This window comes from Choristoneura fumiferana, chromosome 8 (assembly GCF_025370935.1).
Source record: "Choristoneura fumiferana chromosome 8, NRCan_CFum_1, whole genome shotgun sequence".
Lineage (NCBI taxonomy): Eukaryota > Metazoa > Arthropoda > Insecta > Lepidoptera > Tortricidae > Choristoneura > Choristoneura fumiferana.
The window spans coordinates 13,573,268-13,596,002 of record NC_133479.1 but is presented as its reverse complement, the minus strand read 5'-3'; the positions used below and the strand labels follow the sequence as shown (position 1 = coordinate 13,596,002).

General features: G+C 35.6%; 1 protein-coding gene across 1 annotated transcript; it reads left to right on the top strand.

Annotated features, from left to right (window-relative positions):
- The first annotated feature begins 4,837 nt into the window (after positions 1-4,837).
- LOC141430524 (protein CEPU-1-like) lies at positions 4,838-22,556 on the top strand. The gene is made up of 7 exons (XM_074091260.1): positions 4,838-4,988; positions 5,087-5,137; positions 6,809-6,915; positions 11,152-11,337; positions 11,423-11,615; positions 22,232-22,360; positions 22,450-22,556. Exons 1-7 carry the CDS (start codon positions 4,838-4,840, stop codon positions 22,554-22,556), a joined length of 924 nt encoding a protein of 307 aa, XP_073947361.1.
- The last annotated feature ends 179 nt before the right edge of the window (positions 22,557-22,735 follow it).

Sequence of the window (22,735 nt, the reverse complement as noted above, 5' to 3'; positions counted from 1 at the left end):
GTTATATTTGGTCAAAGCTAGGCATGTAGCAAAGTTCTATTCTTGACAGGGGAACGCTATTCATGTACTGAGAGCCAGACTGAATTAATCGTAAATGTATAAACTATCTGCTATCGACAGATTCTTACAAAACAATAATATAATTAATTGCAGTATTCTTAAAGTGAGTAACTCATATTGTGTTTAACTGTACAGACGGGAAGACCATTACCTCCATCCAATAGATATTAAGTTGGCTGGTATTCTATAGGTAGTGAATGAATACTACTTACCTGCAAATCTAACAATCTGCCTTTACTTGGTAAGATAAGAATACCCGATTTATTATCTACCAACCCGGTCTATAAACGGTCGGAGGTAAGGGGGGTTTATACATATAATATATACATATATTAAACCTTTCTACATTAACCTCAAGCTTATAATTAATCATTGAAAGTGATGATGTAGATTATTTCCAAATAAATCCTATAATTCTTCATGAGTATTCAATCAATACAAATACAAGCTAAAGTAAGAGTAAACCTAACACCTAGTGCATTAATACATTATAGGAAAGGAAAATATATTTCATCTACAAACAACTGGCAAGCATTATTGCTGGTGATTATATACTTTACCTAGGTACAACATTTTAGCTTGCATCTGAGTCTAGAATCCCACCGCTGTGGAACTAACATAGCTAAAAATTAGAATTGATAGGCGGATGAGAATTGTTGTATACTATTAACTAATTAACCACTTCATAACCACGCAATTACCAAAATTATCAACTCTCAAGTCTTGAGCAGTAGGCTCCTCTCTCTCAGGGTGATCATATAAGGCGATAGGTAGTGTTATTAAATTAAATACTGAACCACCAATCTTCACTTTTCACTAAAAGTACCGTATGGGTTACCTAGGACGGACACAACGAAGGGTCAATCATTTTATTTAGGCACTAGACAACCACTAGACGATCACATGGCCAAATCAAATCATCACGCTATCATATAGTAGGTTTCAGACATCTCAGTAGGACTCATAAGCTCTAGTTATATAGGTAGGCTGCACATAGGTAGGTCATAGCTTTGAGCTTAGGAGCTTTTGATTTAATTAACAGTTAGCTTTAGATTCAGGAGGTTGAACTTTAGGTAGGTTTAGTTTTGAGCTGAGTAGAGTTAGATTAATTGAATAGGCAAAAAGTTTTATATAGGGGGGTTAGTTACAAATGGAGCCGATTACAAAACCCTTAAATATTTTTTCTAGGTACGTACGGCTTGAAGTCGGTGACTCAGCACGACCCAGCAGGAGGGATTGAACCCATAGTATGTGTGAAGTAGACAACTATTGTACTCCTGCTGGCTCATGCTGAGACACCGACTTCGAGCTAGTAGGTGCCTAGAAAATATTTTCAAAGTTTTGTAGTCGGTTCCATTTAATGTTATTTTTTTAGAGTCGGTTTTACTTTTTTGTTAAAATATTCTTTCAAAACCTTTGCTTACACACTCCATGAAACAGCTTTGCTTACTGAATGTTTAGTACAAGTTTATTAACTACCATACTCGTGCCATTTCAATACCAACATCCCATTTTTCTGCACTAATGTAATGACGATTTGATCGACAAGAAATAAATATCATATAGTTACTCATTCGCCGCTAGCATTTTAGAATATAAAGCAATGTACATTTCAGAACCACTTTAAGCCCGAAAGCGTTTAATAAAAAATTAAAAATGGACTAATAAATAATTACACGTAGGTATAGTAGTATATAGTATCATATTGCATAGAAAAAACTTATTAGTCCCTAACTACTCGTACCCCAAGCTGAATTCTACGCGCAAAAATATCTAGTAAAAAAAACATAGGTATACTCGTAATAGAACCGTCTGGTCGAGTTAGAAATCGGTAAAAGGAGCACTATTTTCTTCAGCAAAAACAAGCTTCGATATGCACTGTGAACCCTCCCAATATAGGTTGGAGGACGTGTGTATTGCCAATGCTGCTCGGAAAATGCTTAACTGAGATAACATACAGTAGAACTTCGAGTTCCGATCAGAATATTTATGTAACTATTAAAATCTAGAACACTGAGAAATCGAGCATATATCTTATCTTATCTTACTAATATTATAAATGTGAAAGTTTGTGAAGATGTTTGGATGCTTGTTACTCAATCACGTCTAAACCGCTGACCGATTTAGATGAAATTCGGTATACAGATAGTTGGGATAGTTTTTATCCCGTAAAATTGCATAGTTCCCGCGGAATAGTGAATAATGAATACTACGCGGATGGAGTCGCGGGTAACGGCTAGTGATTAATAATATACACACGAGGACCTACTTTATCCAGATTAAATTTTTGTGGTCTATTTGGGTTAGGCTTTGATATTTTCAGGGTTCCATACCTCAAAACGGAAAACCCTTCTGGGATCAGTTTTTTTTTCTTTCTTGTCCGTCTGTCTGTTTGTCCGTCTGTCAAACCTTTTTTCTTAGAAACAAATTGAGGTAGGTATCAAGCTGAAGTTAATATCAAATACTCAAGTCTGTTAATCCTTAATTTTAGCAGAGAAAACATTAAACTTCTAAGTCAACGCAATGAATAAACATAGTCATTAAAATAGGTGTTTTCATACAAATTGCCATTACCGAAAAACCTATAGGGTACTTACAGTTGCCCTAGAAATTCGTTTCTATCTCGCCTAATGTTAAGTGCAGATGAGGCCAAAGGTGTAATTTATTATGATTTTATTATTATTTCACGGGATGACCGTAAAAGTAACAAATTTGGAGTTGAAATAAAAAATACTAAGAAACTGTTCGTTTCCTAAATTTAAATTTCCCAGATTTCTTGTGAAAATTTTCAGAAATTTCTAAGAACTTTTCCAACATTCTGAAAACTTTCCGCAACTTGCACAGCACGCCACGCGGGCGCTAGCGCCATGCACCCGCTAACGCAACGGACGCCCTTATAGCAACCAATAATAAAAGACAAAATCTAAAAAAAAATTGAATATAATAGAATGTTTATTATATCAGATAATGATCCAATACAACATGTTAGTAAAAAAAAAAAAAAAAAAAAAGTTAGTTCATCAAAAAATTAAAAACATTTTTTTATTTCTGCTATCAAGCTTGTGACTCGCACTTGACTTTTTTTTCTGCTTGAGGTACCCTGCGTGCCTCACACAAGCATAACCTTCATAACCTTTTATGAGTTCCGGAAATCTCACTGCACATAAATAAGTAAATGAATTAAAAATGAATGTGTTGTAAAAATATATGTGTGTAGGTAATTGTAAGCACAATGCGGTGGCAGCAATTTTTCAAATTGCCTACTGTATTTCTAAGTATATTAAGTTCCTGGCGACATTTGCACTTCTGTTTCAATTGACCGGTTCGGCTAGCCACACAACTGTAGCGATGCATCTACAGCTGGAGCGAATTGTATTTACAATTTATTTTTATTCTACGAACCATTTCGGTGTGGATGCTTGTGCAGCCAATCGACGAGCGAAAGTTCCATTCTCTCTTTTTGTTCGTTTCCTGAAACGTTATTTGTTGTTTTAAGTCTTCAAGCCGAAAAGAGTTTGATTGTGTATTTTGTGCAATGATAATTAAGTAAGTTTTTTTAAATACTTCATCATCGCAAATTTCCTTTACGGTTTGTTATAGCCATCACATATCGCTTATTATGGTTTGTGTATATTTTAGCAAAAATAAATGATTTAATTTGATTTGATTTGTCATGCGGTGAATGCAAGTGGCGAGTTGTCGTTCATTGTGGCTTTCTAAGCAGGAGGCCTTTTTTCAGCAGTGGACGTCTTCCGGCTGATGATGATGAAGATGAATGAAGTTTTGAACGATTTTCATTGGAAAACAGGACAGTTAAATTAGCCGAAAATATTGGAAGCTTATTTTTATTTCATCAATCAAACCAAAAATGAGCCTGGTAAAGTTCCGCGTTTGGGAGCGGCCGTGCTCAAAAAATGTCGCAAGGCGTGACGTCACGAACTCCCTCTTTCAAACTGAAGCGCTTCATTTTTGTAATTTTTTGTTTCACTGACAAAAAAAAGAATACGTGTCCAATATTTTCTAATAATTTAACTGAGAAACGAAAAAGACTTTTTTTTTGTTTTCGCTGGATTATATTTTTTATACCTATTTAATTATATTTTTCCGAACAATCGTCGCTATTACCAAAACCAATATATCAAGCTATGAATGTAGATGCGATCGAGTTACCTGCCTGACGCGTAGAGCTCCACACAAACAATTCAGTAGCGTGATCGCCATTCTATGGGCAAATAGATAGTCCTCACTTCCGACACATGTTTCCGTACGCGACACAGGGAACTGGTCACGTAGAATATTGACGCCTCGAGCTATCCATTCGCTGGCAACCTACACTCACCCAATTTACAGGACATTATGTAGGTGGCACTTTGCAAGATATTTTTACGTGAATAACTCATTTTTTAAGTTTGGTTTTCGTGAAGGTTAAAAGATTAAAATAAAGATTGAGCAAAAATGAATACAAACTTTTGTCTTGTTACTCGACTGTCACGAATTGAGCACTATTTTTAATCTTTGTTTTTCTTTTGAGTATACTTTATTTTGCAGCTTTTAGTTGAAACACAAAACATTTTTCTTGGTAGGATATTGTCATTTTAATAAAAACACCATCAGGCAATGTAAAAGCGTAGTTAAAAACTCATATTCTAAAAATATCATTTACCTATTGAGGCAGTGAAAACAAAATAAAATCGACTGCTTACCGGAAAATATAGTCGGTTCGTCGCCAAAGTTGCTGGTCTGGTTCTCGCCATTTATGCAAATCGCTAACGGCAGGATGCTATATCGGAGACGTCGGGAGCAAAAATCACTTACCGGTTCAATAAGCCGGGCGACACCGTCTTCGGCCCATTCACGATACGCATGCCGCACGTATAGACTGAATCTCGAAGAAAGAAGTGCAAGGAACCTTGCGAAAGCGACGATATGTAACCGATACAATTAATTACAGCCTAACGAAATCTAAGATTTTTTTTAAAGAAACGCTGAACGGAAATCGAAACCACATCTGGCTACACGCGTCAAGTGTCCTACCCATTGGACCACCTTCTTCATCTTGATACACCAATACTTACTGGTGCGTGGTGCCATCTTTCTCAACTATCATTCATATCATCAGTCATGGTCATGGCTTCTATATTCGAAAATGCGAAATGCGGGAAAATTGTACATATTATTTTTCTTCTATTTTTACAGCTCATATTTAACTCTACCACACATCATTTGTGTTTGTCTGTTTGCATCAAATCTTGCAAGCATTTTAGGTATAATCTCACTTTATAAATGCGGAAGTTTGCAAGTCTGTTTGTTTATTTGTTTGTTTGTTTGTTACTTCATCACGTCTAAAACACTGAACCGATGCATTTTTGTTATTAAGATCTTATTAAATTACAGCCTTATAGTGATTTTTGGCTACATCTTTCTACTATCGCCTACAAACTTTTCAGAGAATGCCTCACCATCTCATTAATAATTCATGGCACACCTCGCCAGCATTACAGGCAAGTGGCGTTCAGTCATACAATTTATGTATTTACGCAAATGATGATATCGTTGACTAAATCAGTTGCGCATCAACGACCCGAAACGATTCTACAATGATTCTATTTCAGAAACCAATCTATAGCGATTATATTTTACTAATTGATTAAATCAACGAGCAGTGGTGCAAATACTGATAAGTGATTTGCGCAATTGAACTTGGATAATAAGCCCGTGGGAGTTCAAACCTATTCCAAAATTTGTTGGTTAAATAACCTTACATACTCGCATGGATGACCATTATGACGAAACGGTACGACGTGGGTCATTATGTATCATAAGCATTTAATATAGTTATGGACTATAGACAGACTTGCTATATAAATTTATGTATTTGCAAGCTGACTGGTTGAATTGTTCTATTTACGATTATTTCGTACATTTCAAAATATAACTGTGTTTAGTTAGCAGAATTATCTTCGACATAGGACTTGTTTTAATCTTGTTAACATGGCTCTAGGTGAAGGTCAATCTTCTACGTGTCCCCTACTAAAAGATTAGTTACTAAAATATGCATGACTAATTAAACTAGGATTAGTGCTCCCATAAATGATACCACGAAATAACAGTTGAGCTTAACGGTATCAATTTTAGCAATTTTAGGCTCTATTCACCGCTATTTCATTATCATTCAAGTTATACAGTACATAGGTATAATAATTAATGAAGTTGACACTAAGTTTGCTTAGATCAACTTTGATTTTCTCAAGATGTCTCAAAGATGTTTCTTTATTGAGCTGTGCCAACAGCTGCATGACATGATATTAAAAAGCTCCTGCAACTTGTTTTCCCGACAATATAGGTATGTCATCAACATTTATATTTTCAGCATCTTCGTCAGTGTGGTTTTGTCTGAGTAAACGAGTAGGCGACGCACATATCTCCACATTTTGACGTAGTGTATTTTCGAAGTGCAACATTGTGTAGGTAAATATTCGTTTCTGTGGGCTGTTCAATTATTTTATTATACAAGGTGATGTTACGAACACCCCTGTAATTTTTTACTGTGGTAATCTTATGTTTCCATACTCGTACATTGATCGATATTCAAATACTACCGCATTAAAGGCGTGATTACATTTCAAATCTAATTTCCGATGCAAAACTTTTACAGTAAGAGTAGTGTTTAGATTTTGCTAACGCAAACAATGCTGCCTTGTATATTGACAGAATGTGTACTTACCTAAAGTATGCTATTTTGTTTCAGCTTTAGGTCTGGAACCGGACTTCTTGTATCCACTGGAGAACGTGACCATCGCCCAGGGTCGGGACGCGATGTTCACCTGCGTCGTGAATAACCTCGGTGGTTATAGGGTGAGTGGCGACTCCGCCACTGCCAGGGTGTGTATCAAACTGACTCATTCCAGCTAGCCACTTGAATAGAGGAGCACCATCACTGAGCACCTTTTGGTTTGAGATCTATAATAATGTACCGAGTCGTCTAATTAAGACGAGGCATTCGATTTTGCTAATTTTCTTTCAATATTGTGAGTGAGATAAGTAAAGTATATAAATCAAATTGTAATATGTTATTTTTCATCAAATATTCGCGTTCTAGATGAATAATAATCAAAAACACGATAAGTGATTTTTTTTTCGATAGTTCCAAGCTCCAAAGTAGTGTCCAAAAATGTTTTACTTCAAAAATACCTGATTTCAAAACCATAGGATTACAAAATACAACATTTTCAAAAATGATAGTAAAGCTATTTACTTATTTAACGAATCGGGAAAATATTTAGTCGCTTGAATAGTTTACCTACATATTTGTATTCAATTTGCACTTTTTGGCCTATGCCTTATAAAATTTGTTGAGCGATTTTTCTGAGCAGAGCTAGCGTTGGATTAAATTTCGTGTGCCTCGTTTTAATCATAGCAACAATAACTACAAGTCTATATCAGATTCATTGTCTCATTCATAAATTATTTTAAGTACCTAGTAGAACATTTATCGATTAGATTATGGATCTCACCAAATAGACTTTTGCACCAACTCCCACACTTCTTGCACACTTCTAAAGCACACTACCTTCTATGCACTTCTTCAGCCAGCACTTAGTAAAGTTGGATAGAGTCCGGATTTAATACAGAAAACAAAATTTTGCATTCGTTACACATACATTAACTTAAGTTTTGTATAATTGATCTAACGAAAGTAATATTATTTACAATCTACCATGAATATTTTCAGCTTAGTTTTTTCAAGCCCGGCCTCTGTCAAAGCTTACAATCTACTCGCACTACTATATAGAACCTATCTCTATCTTAGAATAGAGTAACACTGGGACTGTAATTGCACAATAAATTGTAAGTTTGTCCGAAATAGCTTAGAGTTAGAACACAACAAGCACCACTTGCACTAGACACTTAACAATCGCAGTAAAACTAAAACCCAAGAATACGGCAAAAGCAAATTTTAAACTTTCGACTCGAGAGTGACAGCAACATTGCAGTTCCTGCACTTGTATTCGGAATTTTAACTTTTGTGATTTAGAAACATTCGATTGGAAAGTCGCAGCGTATGTTTCAGTTGAAACACTAAAGAAATTGTAATCACAGTTTACCGTTATTGGTGTACTAAGTTATCGTCCAGCTGAAACGTAACTTCTCATTGACCGTTTTCATAGTTCTCTTTACTTAATTTTGCCAAAGATTAGAAAATAATAAAGCTGGTTCGACGAGTATGTTAACATTAAAATATCGTTGATGAAACTGTATTCTTGGGTTTTTAGGAACTTGCACAATCTGATGTTTATCCAAAACACGTATGGGAGCATGCTATGAGTTCCTTTGCACATTTAATTATTTTATCACAAATATTAGGTTTCGTTAACGTTTGGAAAACTACTAAATTCACGTACCTACACTACACAGTACTTCTCTCTGGATTTATATTCAAGGACTAGTCTAAATGTAAATAATGCGCTGCATTTTCCCGTAATTCATTAATCTATTGGATTTACTAAAATAGTCACTTTAGGAAATTAAAATTGATAAGAGTACAACCACAAAGGTCCCAGCTCAATCATTTCGAGAGCTCCCTCAAATTGTACGGGTGCCTGACCTATTCTCGATGCAGTAGATATTCTAACGCAATCTCATTTAGTTAAAACTTAATGGCCCATTTAGTATATTTCACAAAAACTGGCCAAAAGCAAGTCGGATCTGTACAAAGAGGGTTCTTTATTTCCGCATTACTAAAAAAATAACGTATCGAAAAAAAACAAGTTGCTTGTATGGATACCACTTGTCATTTCATTTTACGGTTACGAATTTCTGTGGCAGACGGACAAATAGACAACGGAGACTTAATTTGGAGACATTTTGAAATCAGAACTCTAAAATTCACTATTTACGCCTCATCATCCAGCCTATATACGTCCCACTGCTGGCACAGGCCTCCTCTCAGAACAAGAGGGCTTGGGCCATAGTTCCCACGCGGCCCAGTGCGAATTGGGAACTTCGCACGCACCATTGAATCGCTTCGCTGGTTTGTACAGGTTTCCTCACGATGTTTTCCTTCACCGCAAAGCTCGTGGTAAATTTCAAATGTAATTCCGCACATGAATTTCGAAAACTCAGAGGTGCGAGCCGGGGTTCGAACCCACGACCCTCTGCTTGAGAGGCGATAGGTCAAACCACTAGGCCACCACGGCTTCTATTTACGCCTATAATATTGAAATTGAACGAGCAAAACTTAATGTATATATATAAAAAAAATGTATACGTCGTACGTTTTATAATCACGAGCGTTTGAGTCAAGAATAGACTACCTACCAGGGATCGGATAAACCAACCATGAGTTTCCTTACGTCATCCTCCCGATACCCTTTATCAATAAATTACCCGTCAAGCCTCTCTGTAAGTACTTACTCGTAAATACTACTCACAAGACACACGTTTCTACTTGTATTCAGATCGTTTGTGCATACGATTGGACATCCTTTAGGTACATACATAAACTCATCGATTGGCATGAGCTCAGGGCATGACCAATGAATAATGGCACAGTTATTTTTTTAATTTTTTTAGTACACAATAAAAAGAAAATTTACACTAAATTTAGATATGCACCGCTGGTATGGATGGATTTCAAGGTCTGGAAGTGGTAAAATTATTATTTTCTGTAATGATACGAAACGATTCAATAACTGCTTTTCTAGCAAATTTTCAACTCATTAAAAAGCTATTCAGTCGGCTCGTATCGAGTCTTACAAATTATGATGTTCAAACCGTAATTTCAAAGTGCAACAGAACAATCTTTTAATTAATTAACTGGATAATTCAAATCAAACAAAGAACAAACTTAGTGAAATTCATAAAACAATTAAAGGATTGTTAGACTTTGTAATTAGGTTTTGAATGTAAACATTACAGCAGTGTTTGTTGTAATGCTTCCGTTTTCTTTGTTCGTATTTTGTTGAATAGAGTTAATTTTAATTGTAGGCACCTTTTAGAATTGTTTCACGAATTAGTGTTAATGCACAAGCACTTTCAATGAAGTTGGTCACGAAGATTAGTCTGTTAAATAGCACCTTTTCTTCTTGCACATTCTATCACGTATCTTCAATTTAATAGTAAGTAGTTTTAAGGTTCAAATATACAAATTTTTGATTCTGAGTTTATCCAACATAATAAGTGTTTTTGAAAGTTGTTTAAATACTAAACTATGTCCTTAATGCAATATTCGCTGGCCCGGGGAACAAAATGATAACTGTTATATAACGTGATTTTTTTTCGAACTATTTTTTGAATATATTTGTGAACAACAAGAATTCAGTAGAAATACTTAATTCATCATCTTTGTTTATGTTTTAGAACAAGTATTGTATAAGTATGATTATTTTATCATTTTATTGTACGACTAATTGTATAGTTTTGGATTTCGGTATGTAACAGTATAAGAATTAAAAATATAATTGTACATGGAGTTTTGGCATTTACTGATTTCAAATGTGGCATAAAATCAAAACCATGACAATAGCGATTATCACTTTATTCTCAGGGAGCAGCGTATTGTCGCAGTTTAATAACACTTGAAAGTGTTATAGTTAAAGTTCGTAACGTTAGCGAAATACCCTAAATGCCATATTTCTGTGGACAATCGTTCGTTTTTTTGCCAAGCGCTATGCAGGAAATTAGCTTCTATTGCGATGTCGACGCTTTTGGTAAAGTGGGTGAAACGAGGGGCGTTTTCACAGCGCGCCCGCAGCTCGCAGCCTCATAGCGGCCACCAGACGAAAATGTAATTAAAAATTCCGAGAGTATTTTGCGCGGTGCTCGCAACAAGATAGTGTTGGTGCCGGAGGATCGTTGTCGTGACTACCTCTTGGGAACTATTCGCTTGTAATTAGAGTCGCTCCCTCTGAAAGTCTTCATTGCTTGTATTTTTATTGCGGCTAAAGCCGTGGGGTAATCGAAATAAAATAGAATGGAAACGTGGCTTTCAATTCACTTCGTGCTCCCTTAACTCTTGGTACTTACAATCTTCTTTACATTTTATGCACTCCTCGGAAACGTTTGGATTCCTGGCTGGCTTTGGTGGATTAGGTCGCATGGATTAAGGCGGATACGAAGGCGATTCTAGCAATCCATGAACACGTTATTACGAATAATGCAAGATTAAGTGTCACGCACAATGATTACAACACGTGGACACTCAACATTAGAGGTGTTAAGAGAGAAGATAGAGGACAATACATGTGCCAAGTTAATACTGATCCAATGAAAATGCAGGTAATTTCTTTGAATTTGATTACGTTTGTCAAAATTTACATACTATATACAATTATTTACTTATCATTCATTGTAATTTTATTAGACAGCATGGCTGGAGGTAGTGATACCGCCGGATATAAATTATGAAGAGACGTCGGGTGATATGATGGTTCCCGAGGGTGGGTCAGCAAAGCTAGTCTGCAAGGCCAGAGGATTTCCGCCACCAAAGATTCTATGGCGCAGGGAGGATGGTGGAGATTTAATTTCTAGAGGAGGACCACAGGGAAAGACGAAAGGTATTTTTTTAAATACTTAGTTTTTATATATTGCAATATAATTGGATTTAATTTCCCACGAGGAGCAATCAAAGCAAAAGGTAGCATCACGAGTATAATATTTGTAGATATCTGAGTCGTGGAAGTTATTACGAATTCAATCCGCTGTCTCATAGCCAGACATAAATTTTGCTTAGTTCGAGAGGTCAATAAGCGTAAAGTAAGGACTCTTAAACAAAACACTGAATACTCAGTTTGCACAATGTTTGGTGAAGGAATATCTTACCTAGATCTACTTACACATACTTTTCTTTACAAACCAATTCAAACAAATTGCTGCTTTCTCAGCAGTACTGAAAAACCTGTTAACAAAGTTTCCCTTTTTCACTTTTACTCCGCAAACGACAACGAAAAAAAAAATTTTTCAAAGTACCTTCGTGATTAAGTGCTCAAAGGAAGCGATACGTATGAATGTTACTGCGATATAATTACGATTAGAAATACCATAGATTCATGACCGAGTAAATTAATAATTTTCTACTTTTTCGTAGTAAATAAAATAATTATGCAATTAAACAATGTTTCTATAACATTAAATTAAAATTCCTAACTCGTAACGTAGCATCTTTTATCAGTAAGGTTTATTTTTATTACAATTAGGGGCTGTTCCACCTTCCATTGATTAGTGTTAACTGACGGTTAAATGTGATGCCGTCTCTATTTGTTTTTTTTTTCGAATAGCCGTGGCGACGGCATCATATTTAAACGTCAGTTAACACTAATCAATGGATGGTGAAACAGCCCCTTAAAGTGTTAATTTTGTTTAGATTGTAGGTAGATTGTTATAAACATATTGTGTCGAATAAATATATTGGTTTCGTTTTATTTGGAGAAAAGCAGTATACAGGCCTCGGCAGGAATGTCATTTCGTGGATTCGTATCTATTGAAGGACTTACGCCTCGTCCTTCAAAACCATACTCATCCACGAAATATAACTTTTCCCGCCCTCTGCAGTAATATACTATTACCTACCTCCCCATCGAAAACTTGCTTTGATATGTCTCATGAGCACTTGAGAAAGTGTTTGCATGACCATTTTCATTTACTTTAATGAAACGTCTATAATCAAACGTTTTTATTTACTTGCATTGCTTATTTAAGATATTGAGTAGGTATTTAATATTTTACTTTAATATGATTTCTCCTACTTTGTCAATTTATGAATTGCAATACTAACTTACTTCAATTTTTTTTGTTTATTCACAGAACTTGTGTTCATTTGCACAAAATGAGTCGAGCAAGATTAAAATTTTAAATGTAATTAAAGATGGAGTACAATTAAGCATGCTATTGACTAGCTTTTTCTGTCAATAACAAACTACCTATAATACAATTCTATGGTATGTAGTCATAGAGGAATGAAAAGTAATGTGAAAGAAAAAAAAACATCTTACTAAATAATAGCAGAAATTCTCAAAAATTACTTCGTGAATTTCATTTACACACATTGTAACGACGATTTTCCGTATAAAAATATCATGATCATGTCCTCCTTTAGATTGAGATTTCACAATTTAGCAGCGGTAGTTGTATCCTGATCCCAATGGAATGTAGAAATAAAAAGTCGCCACATAGATATGGATAAAACATATAATATAATATACCCAAGTTCAACCAACTATAAAATGTAAATAAAGATTATAAATAAATAGTTAAGTGTGTAATGACTCTAAAACGTGCCAAATGCTTTGACTTTGAATCGTGTTTTGGTGATTTTAAAATAAACATGCATTTTAGTAAAATTCAGTTTAAGTTTGAGTTTTGTGTTTAAGTATTTTTTTTTTCAAAATTGCAAATCACGTAACTCATGTTGTGTTATTTGTTAGCACAAAACTTCTCCTTCTAAACTTGAATCGTTCAGGTAATTAACTAAATGTAAACTAACTTCGGTTGCTGGATTTGGTACAATCAAGGATTTGAAACATTTTACTTATGTATCATTATAATACAAATTAGACTAGTGTATTTCATTCAATACAAAAATGCAAATGTTTAGATAGTTTAATGGTGGAATTTCAATATTTAAGACACCAATTGATTACATTTAGTTAAATACCTATCCAAACCAAGTATAACAAGACCATACAAGAGGGCTGCATAATTGTGACACTCAAGAAACAGTTTGTCATGCTAGCTTTCCAAAACTTCATAATAATAAACCCTAACACACCAACCGGAGAGTTACTCTAAAGTTTTTGACAACAAGTTAGTAAGAGACTAAAAATTTTGCTTAGAATTGGCGAATATGTTTTCCACCCCCGCGTTCTATCAATTTCGTAATACTATGAGCCTAAAATTCTCATTTCGTCAATTTGTTTTACGCTTTGAAATGTAAAAAGCTTTTCTCATAGCGTATTAAAGTACCAAACTTTTAATAATGTAAAGGGTAGCGAATAAATCACAGCTTAAAATATTCACTATTGAATCTTAGTAGTAAATCGCGCCACAGCACCTCGGCGAACTCCTATTACCATTCACACCGCCCTTTCTAATCCTACGGGATTAACTCGAGACGGTCCGGGAATAATTACTTACTTCGCTCTATACTCAGCCAAAAGACCTAAAAGGGCTGTTGAATTGACAAATTCAACATTGTAGACCGCCAATGTTGCTACTGTTCCAATTTTAATTACTCTCGTTTTCATAAATAATATTTGCGTGCATTTTCGACAGTTTGTTTTCATTACATATTTATTTTACATTTATGTGTTCAAAATTGAAAGTTAATGTTTAATTAAAACAAATGGCTCCTTCACTTAAATTTAAGCAAACATCGTGCCTAAGTAAACACTAATAATGTATATCAAAAAATACCAGTACAGTAAAAGGCAGTAAAAGCAATTGTAAACTAGTGTCAAGGTGATTAATCAGCAGGTCCCACTTAACCCTCTAGTTCAGGCCTCCGCTTGCCATCAGTCAATTCATTAAGCTAACACAGTACCACCCATAACGACTTTCACTGCGAGCCGAGCGGCTCCATACAAACCTGTTAAGACAAAGTGCGCTACGTCAATTCATCTTTGCGTCCATACCGGTCCTAACTTAGTGAATGAGTTACTGCTTTTCATTCTAACACCAAATTACCGAACCAATCCCTCATCAGAAACCAAAAAACTTTCTAAATAATTGAAAAGGTATTAAGGTGAAACCTCGCCCTAACCAATTCCAAATTAACTGGCATCAATAACAATCATCAATTTGAGTGAAGAAGTCTAATTAAAGAAGCCGTTACAAGTTACCTCCATAAATCTGGAGTGAAACAATACAGGCTATCCATTACGTAGGCTATGTTTCTTCAGAGAATATTCCAATGAGGAAAGTTCGAGGGACGTCGGACTCGAGAAATATAGTTTTTCAATGATGGCGCCGGGCATTTTCAAATTTGTTACACTAAACGTCACAAGGAACTGCCTACCGATAAATCACGTTAGCTATACTTGTAAAAATTTTTATCTTTGATCATTAATACTTTATTTAAGAATATAAAATGAAAACTTGTTGTACAACACTCGCACATTTATTGTTATTTTTTCGACCAAATAAATGTAATAGATAACCTACAATGTTAAAATAGTAACTATCGCAACAAAACATAAACACGAGTAAAACTCAGTAACAACAATGCATTTTTATGTGTTTTTTTTTGCAAATTCATCTAAGATTACAAAATTAATACAAAGATACCTCAAAACGAATTCTAGCAGCGAATAATAAGCAAAGCATAATAATAATGAGGACAGTAAACAGTGGTAGACCAACAAAGGGGTATTATTCAAAATCTGCCCTTTATTGTTTCACATAAAACATGTTCTGGTGGGAACGGCGTGTCGCGTGCCTATTTGTTTCATGTTGTACGGCAAATTATTCAGATAAGCGAATGAATGGCGGAAACTTACTCCGAGACGGATGCAAATTAACTCCAGCATCCTTCTATTTGACAATTTCGTCTACGGAGTTCCGAGCGGATTGACAATATCTTCTAGATTTATTATTACCTTGCATATATAAAATCAAAGCAAAAGCATCAAGCCAATTGATAATAAAAAAAGTCTTTAAGGACTGCTGCACATGAAAGTTTCCTGTTCTTATAAAAGCTGTCCTTAAAAATACCGGCCAAGTGCGAATCGGATTCGTTCGTTCACCAAGTGCACATTTCGAAATCAACAGTGTCATCGTATTTCAAGCTGTTATCACATTGCATTGGTCTGCGTGCGTCAAACCAATCACTAGTATCTATTTAGCATTAATTCAAAGGGCAACTACTAAACACAATCTTGAAGCGAAGTTACTGTATTGATTTACCGATTATTCTAACAAAGGCAGGCTTCTTAATGTCAATGCCATAACAGCATCAACTTCAAAATTATCAACCTTACCAGCCTCAATTTATTGTCCGAGGAGATAATAATTTTAACAAGTTACCTACTTCACTTGAATGGATCGACATCATAATGATTACGAAGACGGGTGACACATTTCAAGTTTTTAATTAAAATTGTAACTTGAAAACAAGGAGCCATGGGAAAATATTGCTTTTTCATTTAATTCGAGGACACTCGGCGAAAGTATCGTCCCATGGACTTTGGTTGGCACAACATAGACTTCGGAAACTCTGAGACCTGGGATAGAAATAATTCATAAATGTTATAATCCTTATCTGTTTCTCTGTGTATCAATAATAACGCCATTAATCTGCATAATATATGTTTGTTTGTACTCTTTATTGTACAAAAAGGAAAAATAAAAAGGTAACAGAAAAAAGTTAAGTATGCATATTATAGTTTACCTTTACCTTCTTTGCCAGAATCTAAGCTAAGTAAGCCTAAATACAAGACTTGTATCCGGTTGTTGGGTGTTTTTTTAAGGTTCCGTAGCCAAAATGGCAAAACGGAACCCTTATAGTTTCGCCATGTTTGTCTGTCTGTCCGTCCGCGGCTTTGCTCAGGGATTATCAATGCTAGAAAGCTGTAATTTTGCACGAATATATTTGTAAACTATGCCGACAAAATGGTGTTATAAGATAATTCAATAACATTTTTTGTAGAATACCTCCCATATACGTAAATTTTTTCTCGTCCAACCTTGTTGTGTGGGGTTTCGTTGGATAGGTCTTTTAAAACCATTAGGGGGTTGCTAAAACAATATTTCGATTCATGACTTGTTTGCAAATTATTCAACTTTAGCAAATTTTCCTTAAAATCAAATAATCCCCCCCCACCCCTTAAATCTAAACCGGTGGGTGGGAAATTTTTTTTTGTCGTACCGCCTTGTTGTTTAAGGGGTTTTGTTCGTATTAGGTTATTTTTATACCTTAGGCTGCTATTTACTCTTAAACTACTAATAACTCTCAAGAAAACTTAACTGTTATAGTTTTCCTTGTAAGTTTGATATACTTACTACCATCCTGAATTTTTTCAAATTTTTCCACCCGCGGGTTTAGATTTTAGAGGGGGGACGCTCGATTTTAATGAAAATTTGCACTTTAAAGTTGAATATTTCGTAAACAAATCACTGAATCGAAAAATCGTCTCAGCAAACCCCTAATGGTTTTAAAAGACCTATCCAACTGTACCCCACACTATAGGGTTGGATGAGTAAAAAAAACACCCCCACCTTAAGTCTATGGAAGGTACCCTTAAATTTTTTTTTTTGATTTTTTTATTGTACCAGGCGTTGACAGTGAAACTATTCCAATCACTTGGCGAAATATTTCGAATTAGTTTTAAGACAACTTCAGACAAAGCTTAATTAAAGCGGTATGATAATATACCGTACGACTTTTGTTTCAGAATGGCGCGGCTATGGATTAATAAGCAAATAATCATGGGTAGCAATGTATTGCAACTCACGCAATCTTTCCTGTACCATCTAAAAGAGATTTTAAAACATTACTTGCCGAACTACAAGAGATTACATTTTACAAAGTTTCTTGTTACATTTGAAATATAACAAGAAACTTTCTTTAAGTGCATAGTGAAACTTTTTCACTCAGTCCTTAAAAAAATTCTAAAGTCTATGTCGTAACCACTACGGCCCGTGGGGCTCGAGCGTCACTTGACTTATGACACATCGACAAGGCAAGTTTATTCAACGGCCCGCCTTCAAGACGGCTAGAGAAATCCATAGAGTAGAGTATACGTGATAATAAATCTGTTTAAAAATGTGGCCATTTTTAACCGTCTTCAAAAAAGGAGGAGGTTCTATGTTCCAATGTTCGTATTTTTATTTTATGTATGTACACCGAGTACTCAGTCAATTGTGGATCGATTTTCAAAATTCTTTTTTTATTCGAAAAAACTCTTCTGAGGTTGTCCCATTGTCACCAAGATCTGATGATGGAATCCTAGGGAAATCGAGGGCAAACCTCAAAATTTATAGGCACACCTATGGCGATTTTGTAATTTTTAGCATTAAGATAAGCATTTACATTCAGAAAGTATCATTTGGTAAACTGGACCTGATGAAGACCGTAGATGGCCAATGGAACTCGTCAAAGCTAAGTAATGCTCGCGCTTCTATAAACGATCATGATTAATAAACCTAGATATGCGAGTAAGAAGAAGCTTTTAGTTAATGATTCTTTCGAACTGATCTGATGCTGAAGTCGGAAGGTAGGCAACGGAACTCTGTTATAAAACAACGTAACTAAGACGTGTTTGGGCTTAATGGAATCGTTGTGAGATGTACTTTGGCTACAAATCACTAAAAACTGAGAAATAAAGAAAATTTTGGACTAAAAAGTAAAATCGACCCCAAAAAAAAATAACAAAAAATGGAACCGACTACAAAACCCTTGAAAATATTTTTCTAGATAGGTACCTACGAGTACTAGCTCGAAGTCGGTGACTCAGGACGACCCAGCAGGAGTAATTGAACCCCATAGTATGTAGATGAGGTAGACGACTATTGTTACACTCCTGCTGGCTCGTGCTGAGGCACCGACTTCGAGCTAGTAGGTACCTATCTAGAAAAATATTTTCAAGGTTTTTGTAGTTGGTTCCATTTTTTGTTATTTTTGTTATTTTTTTGGTGTCGGTTTTCTTTTTTGTTCCAAATTTTCTTTATTTATGTGAAGTCAATTAACGAATTGGACTCGCGAACTGAGGGTTTCATTTAAATCTATAAGTAGGCAGAAACCTTTTGCACTTAATAATTATTGAATCTAAGAAAAGTGAGGATTTTTTTTTGGTTCAATGATTTTCGATTTTTTCCTTTACTTGAGCTGTAAGGCTAAGAGTTGTTTCATAAACTTAATATTACTAGCGTGCGAGTGAAGAAACCGATCCTTACGGTATAAGCTATGTCTGAGAAAGAGATAAAATCAAAATGACAGCGTGACCCGTTTTGAATCAGTGAGCGTCCTTTCGCCTCCTGTCAAAATTTTCTTCGTAATTGTTTTGTGTTTTTTTCTGCAATCCTTTCGATTTTTTGAATAAAACGGTAGGATTCCAGAATGGTGTCTTGTTCAGTGTTGAGTTGTGATACAACCTACTGCAATAACCCAAGTAAACATACATTTCACAGGTAAATATGATTCTACAAGTACCATTTTCATAGCTCTTATTTCCATTGAATGTATTCTCAAATTTACTTATTAATATGCTAATATGAAGCGGTAAACAGTCTTTTTCATAAATATGGCTTGATTTCTAATAATTATGTGTTAAATAAAAATATATTGTATCCGTGAACTTGAGCACTTACAGAAGAGAGAGTAGAGTTTGAATATTTTTTATCGATACCCATATCGATATTCTTCCAATAAAGTTTTGTACTTAAATTTATAGCTGCTTTTCTCCGATTTAAAGATTTGAGAAAATAAAAGTAAAATAACTTAACATTGCGAATTTAATGATTTTAACTAAATAAAATAATAACTATTTGTTTACAAACAACAATTCAGTGTTTTGTTTTTAAGGGTTCCGTACCCAAATGGTGCCAAACGGGACCCTTTAATAAGCCTCCTCTGTCTGTCTGTCTGTGCGGCTGTCGCAGAGCTGTATCGTATAATCGTGTAAAGTCAATTTAGCGATAATTTTCATACAATTCGTTCGAGTCATTTTTAATATTGAGATAACAATTAGACTTTGTGTCTGTGTTTTATTCATGGCTTACTATTTACACTTGACATACAAATATAGGTACCTACCTAACTGTCTAGTGTAAAGTTCGTAATAAAAATCGCTAGCTTTCTACACTAACTAAATAATGCATTATAATAACACAAATTCAGTGTATTGGTAAAAGGAACAGTTACTTCGTAGGTATTTCATGTAAGTGTGTGACTTTTTTCTGTTCCTTTATTAAATTAATCACACGCACTTACAAATATTTTTTACAAACAACCGCTCCATGGTCTGCGCAGTGCTCGCATTGTTTGCTAACGAACCGTCGAGCGACCGTTCTAGAGCTCTACACTTTTAACCATCAGCTCCCTTCACCTCCTTCGGAAAATATTGCCCCTGTTTTTTATCCTCTTGTTTGAATAATGACTGTAAGCGTACTTCTCTAAGGTATTAGGAAAACAGCTCGAGTTCAAACCACTAACGGCATTTGTTTGCAAAACCCGTCAACTTCTGCCTGAAATGTTTTCCGACACTTTGCGCAAAATGTAAAGTAAGCACTACCGAATAACCAATAGTGTGCGAATGTTACTTGAAGATTCTTGAACTTTGAAAGGTATGAAGGTACAGCTAGGAAAGATTACCTAGCACAGAAAAAATATTTTTGCTTCAGTTAATCGTACCGAATCGTACCTTGAAGAAACTATAGGCAAACGAGTATACTGACGTATATAATATATAAATAGTGCTCTACCTACTTATACAAATTACCTACTATTTTTTAGGTTACATTTATATATATACGAGTATATAGTCCTCTACATCGGTTTCGTTGACGTTTTAGACGCTACTGTATGTAATCGTATTTGAAAGCATTTTCCTGAGACGTAAATAAAAACCGTCGTGATTCGGCACTATGTCTGTGGCTGGCCATTTTTACTGTGGCATAAGTGCTGTTCCGTCCACAGCCGTGAACTTTTCATAGAGTTTATACCTATGGAAGCAGGTATCTTGTGCCGCTTTAGGGAAATCGCAAAGGGCCGTAATGCCACAGCAAAAGCTACAAGGTAACTCGTACCCTATTGCACTACACACATTAGGGAATGACGCCTGTTGTGACACAGGACACAGCACATCTATAGATAGATGTTACGGCTGTAGTCGGCTGCCATAGTAGGAGGATTTGTGTACAGTCGAACAAATTGAATCATGACCCAGGTTGGAGCTTTTGTGCTACTAATGTCATGTTGGCATCTCATACTTTTGTCAAAGAAATCCTGTGTCATGATTCAACTTGTTCGACTGTACATATTATTATATCTGCATGCGATTCCACGGCGGCATAGTGGCTCGCAAAGCACATTATGGCAGTCCGTCCAAGGACTTTATTTTTGTATGCGATTATCTGGTGCCATATCAAGAAATGTCGAAAATGTGTCTGTGTCCGTGAACATATTAATCCATACTTACTAATATTATAAATGCGAAAGTGTGTGTTTGTGTATTTGTATCTTTGTATGTTTTTCCGTCTTTCACGTGGAAACAGAGCGACGGATCGACGTGATTTTTGGCACAGAGATATTTTATGGGCCCGAGAGTGACATAGGCTACGTTTTATCCCGGAAAATGCACAGTTCCTGAGGGAACAGCGCGCGATAACCGAATTCCACGCGGGCGAAGCCGTGGGTAAAAGCTAGTGTTTTATAATTAAAACTCGTACTAATTCATTTGGCTACATTTTGTTTACTATCTGACCAACTAGGTGTTACTTTAGGAAGCTCCATAAATAAAACTCACTTTGGGGAAGACTTTAATCTTGATACTCAAGGAAAGTAATTCTTCATTAATATCCCTTGTCTGTCGCAGTGTTAATCATCTTGGCAAGTGACTTTAAATATTAGATCGTTTTTTATCTATTTTATATCTTCAAGAAACTGGAGTCAAATTATTTCAAAAGGCGGTATGTACATAAACTAGTACTCCTATTACTACTAGTATTACTAGCGATTTGCTGCGACATTAGCCCAGCCCTATTGTGAGCATTCCATTAGTGAAAGATTGTTTTAAATCAGTTTAGTAAAACGAGAGTTTATTATTACCTAGGTACAATCAAATACACACACTTTATCTCTGTAGGTATTATTACTATTTATTTAGTAAGATAGGCTAAGATAAAAATATGTATGTGTGTTTTTAAGTGGGCGGGGTCTCCACCCTTACGTTATCAGTATCCCAAAAATCCGCACAAAGCGTTTTCGCCCTTCCTTCATCAACCGCACAGCAAAGGAGTGGAATTCCCTGCCTGCGACTGTGTTTCCTGAACACTACAGTTTGTCCGCTTTCAAGTCTAGGGTGAATGAGCATTTACTAGGCAAGCGTGCTCCATCGTAGGCCTCATCCTCGCTTTCCATCAGGCGTGATTGTGGCCAAACGCAAGCCTATATTGTATAAAAAAATGTAAGCACATAGAGGTACATGAATTTAATTACAATTGCAACTTTTTTTTCCACCAGTGACGTCATTAGAAGGAGACATCGTCAACTTGACAAAGGTGACTCGATCAGAGATGGGCGCATACCTGTGCATAGCAGCAAACGGAGTTCCACCTTCAGTGAGCAAAAGAATAATGCTGCATGTACATTGTAAGTACCACTATGCTATAACAACTTTTAAACAGCGTTCTTATAGCCTTATCAAGTAATCCTAATTAAATATGCTTTTCATATTTGAGGTTGTGGTTTTATCAGCGAAATTAATTCAGCAGATAAGTACGGTGTGAAATATGAGCACAAACTGCGTACTGACACTTATCAGACGATCATAGAGACTAATTTATAACCGGGAGTTATTCAATGCTCAGTTAGTCTTGAACGTTGGCCCGGACACGTAAGCAATTGGGAGATTTTCGTGTTATCACGTATCATCTTCGGAGCGTGTCTTGCATCTGAATTTGTTCGGGTTGCTTGGAAGCTCGTAATTCCGCTAGCTCCGAGTTAATGCTGAGCTTAGAGAGTAAT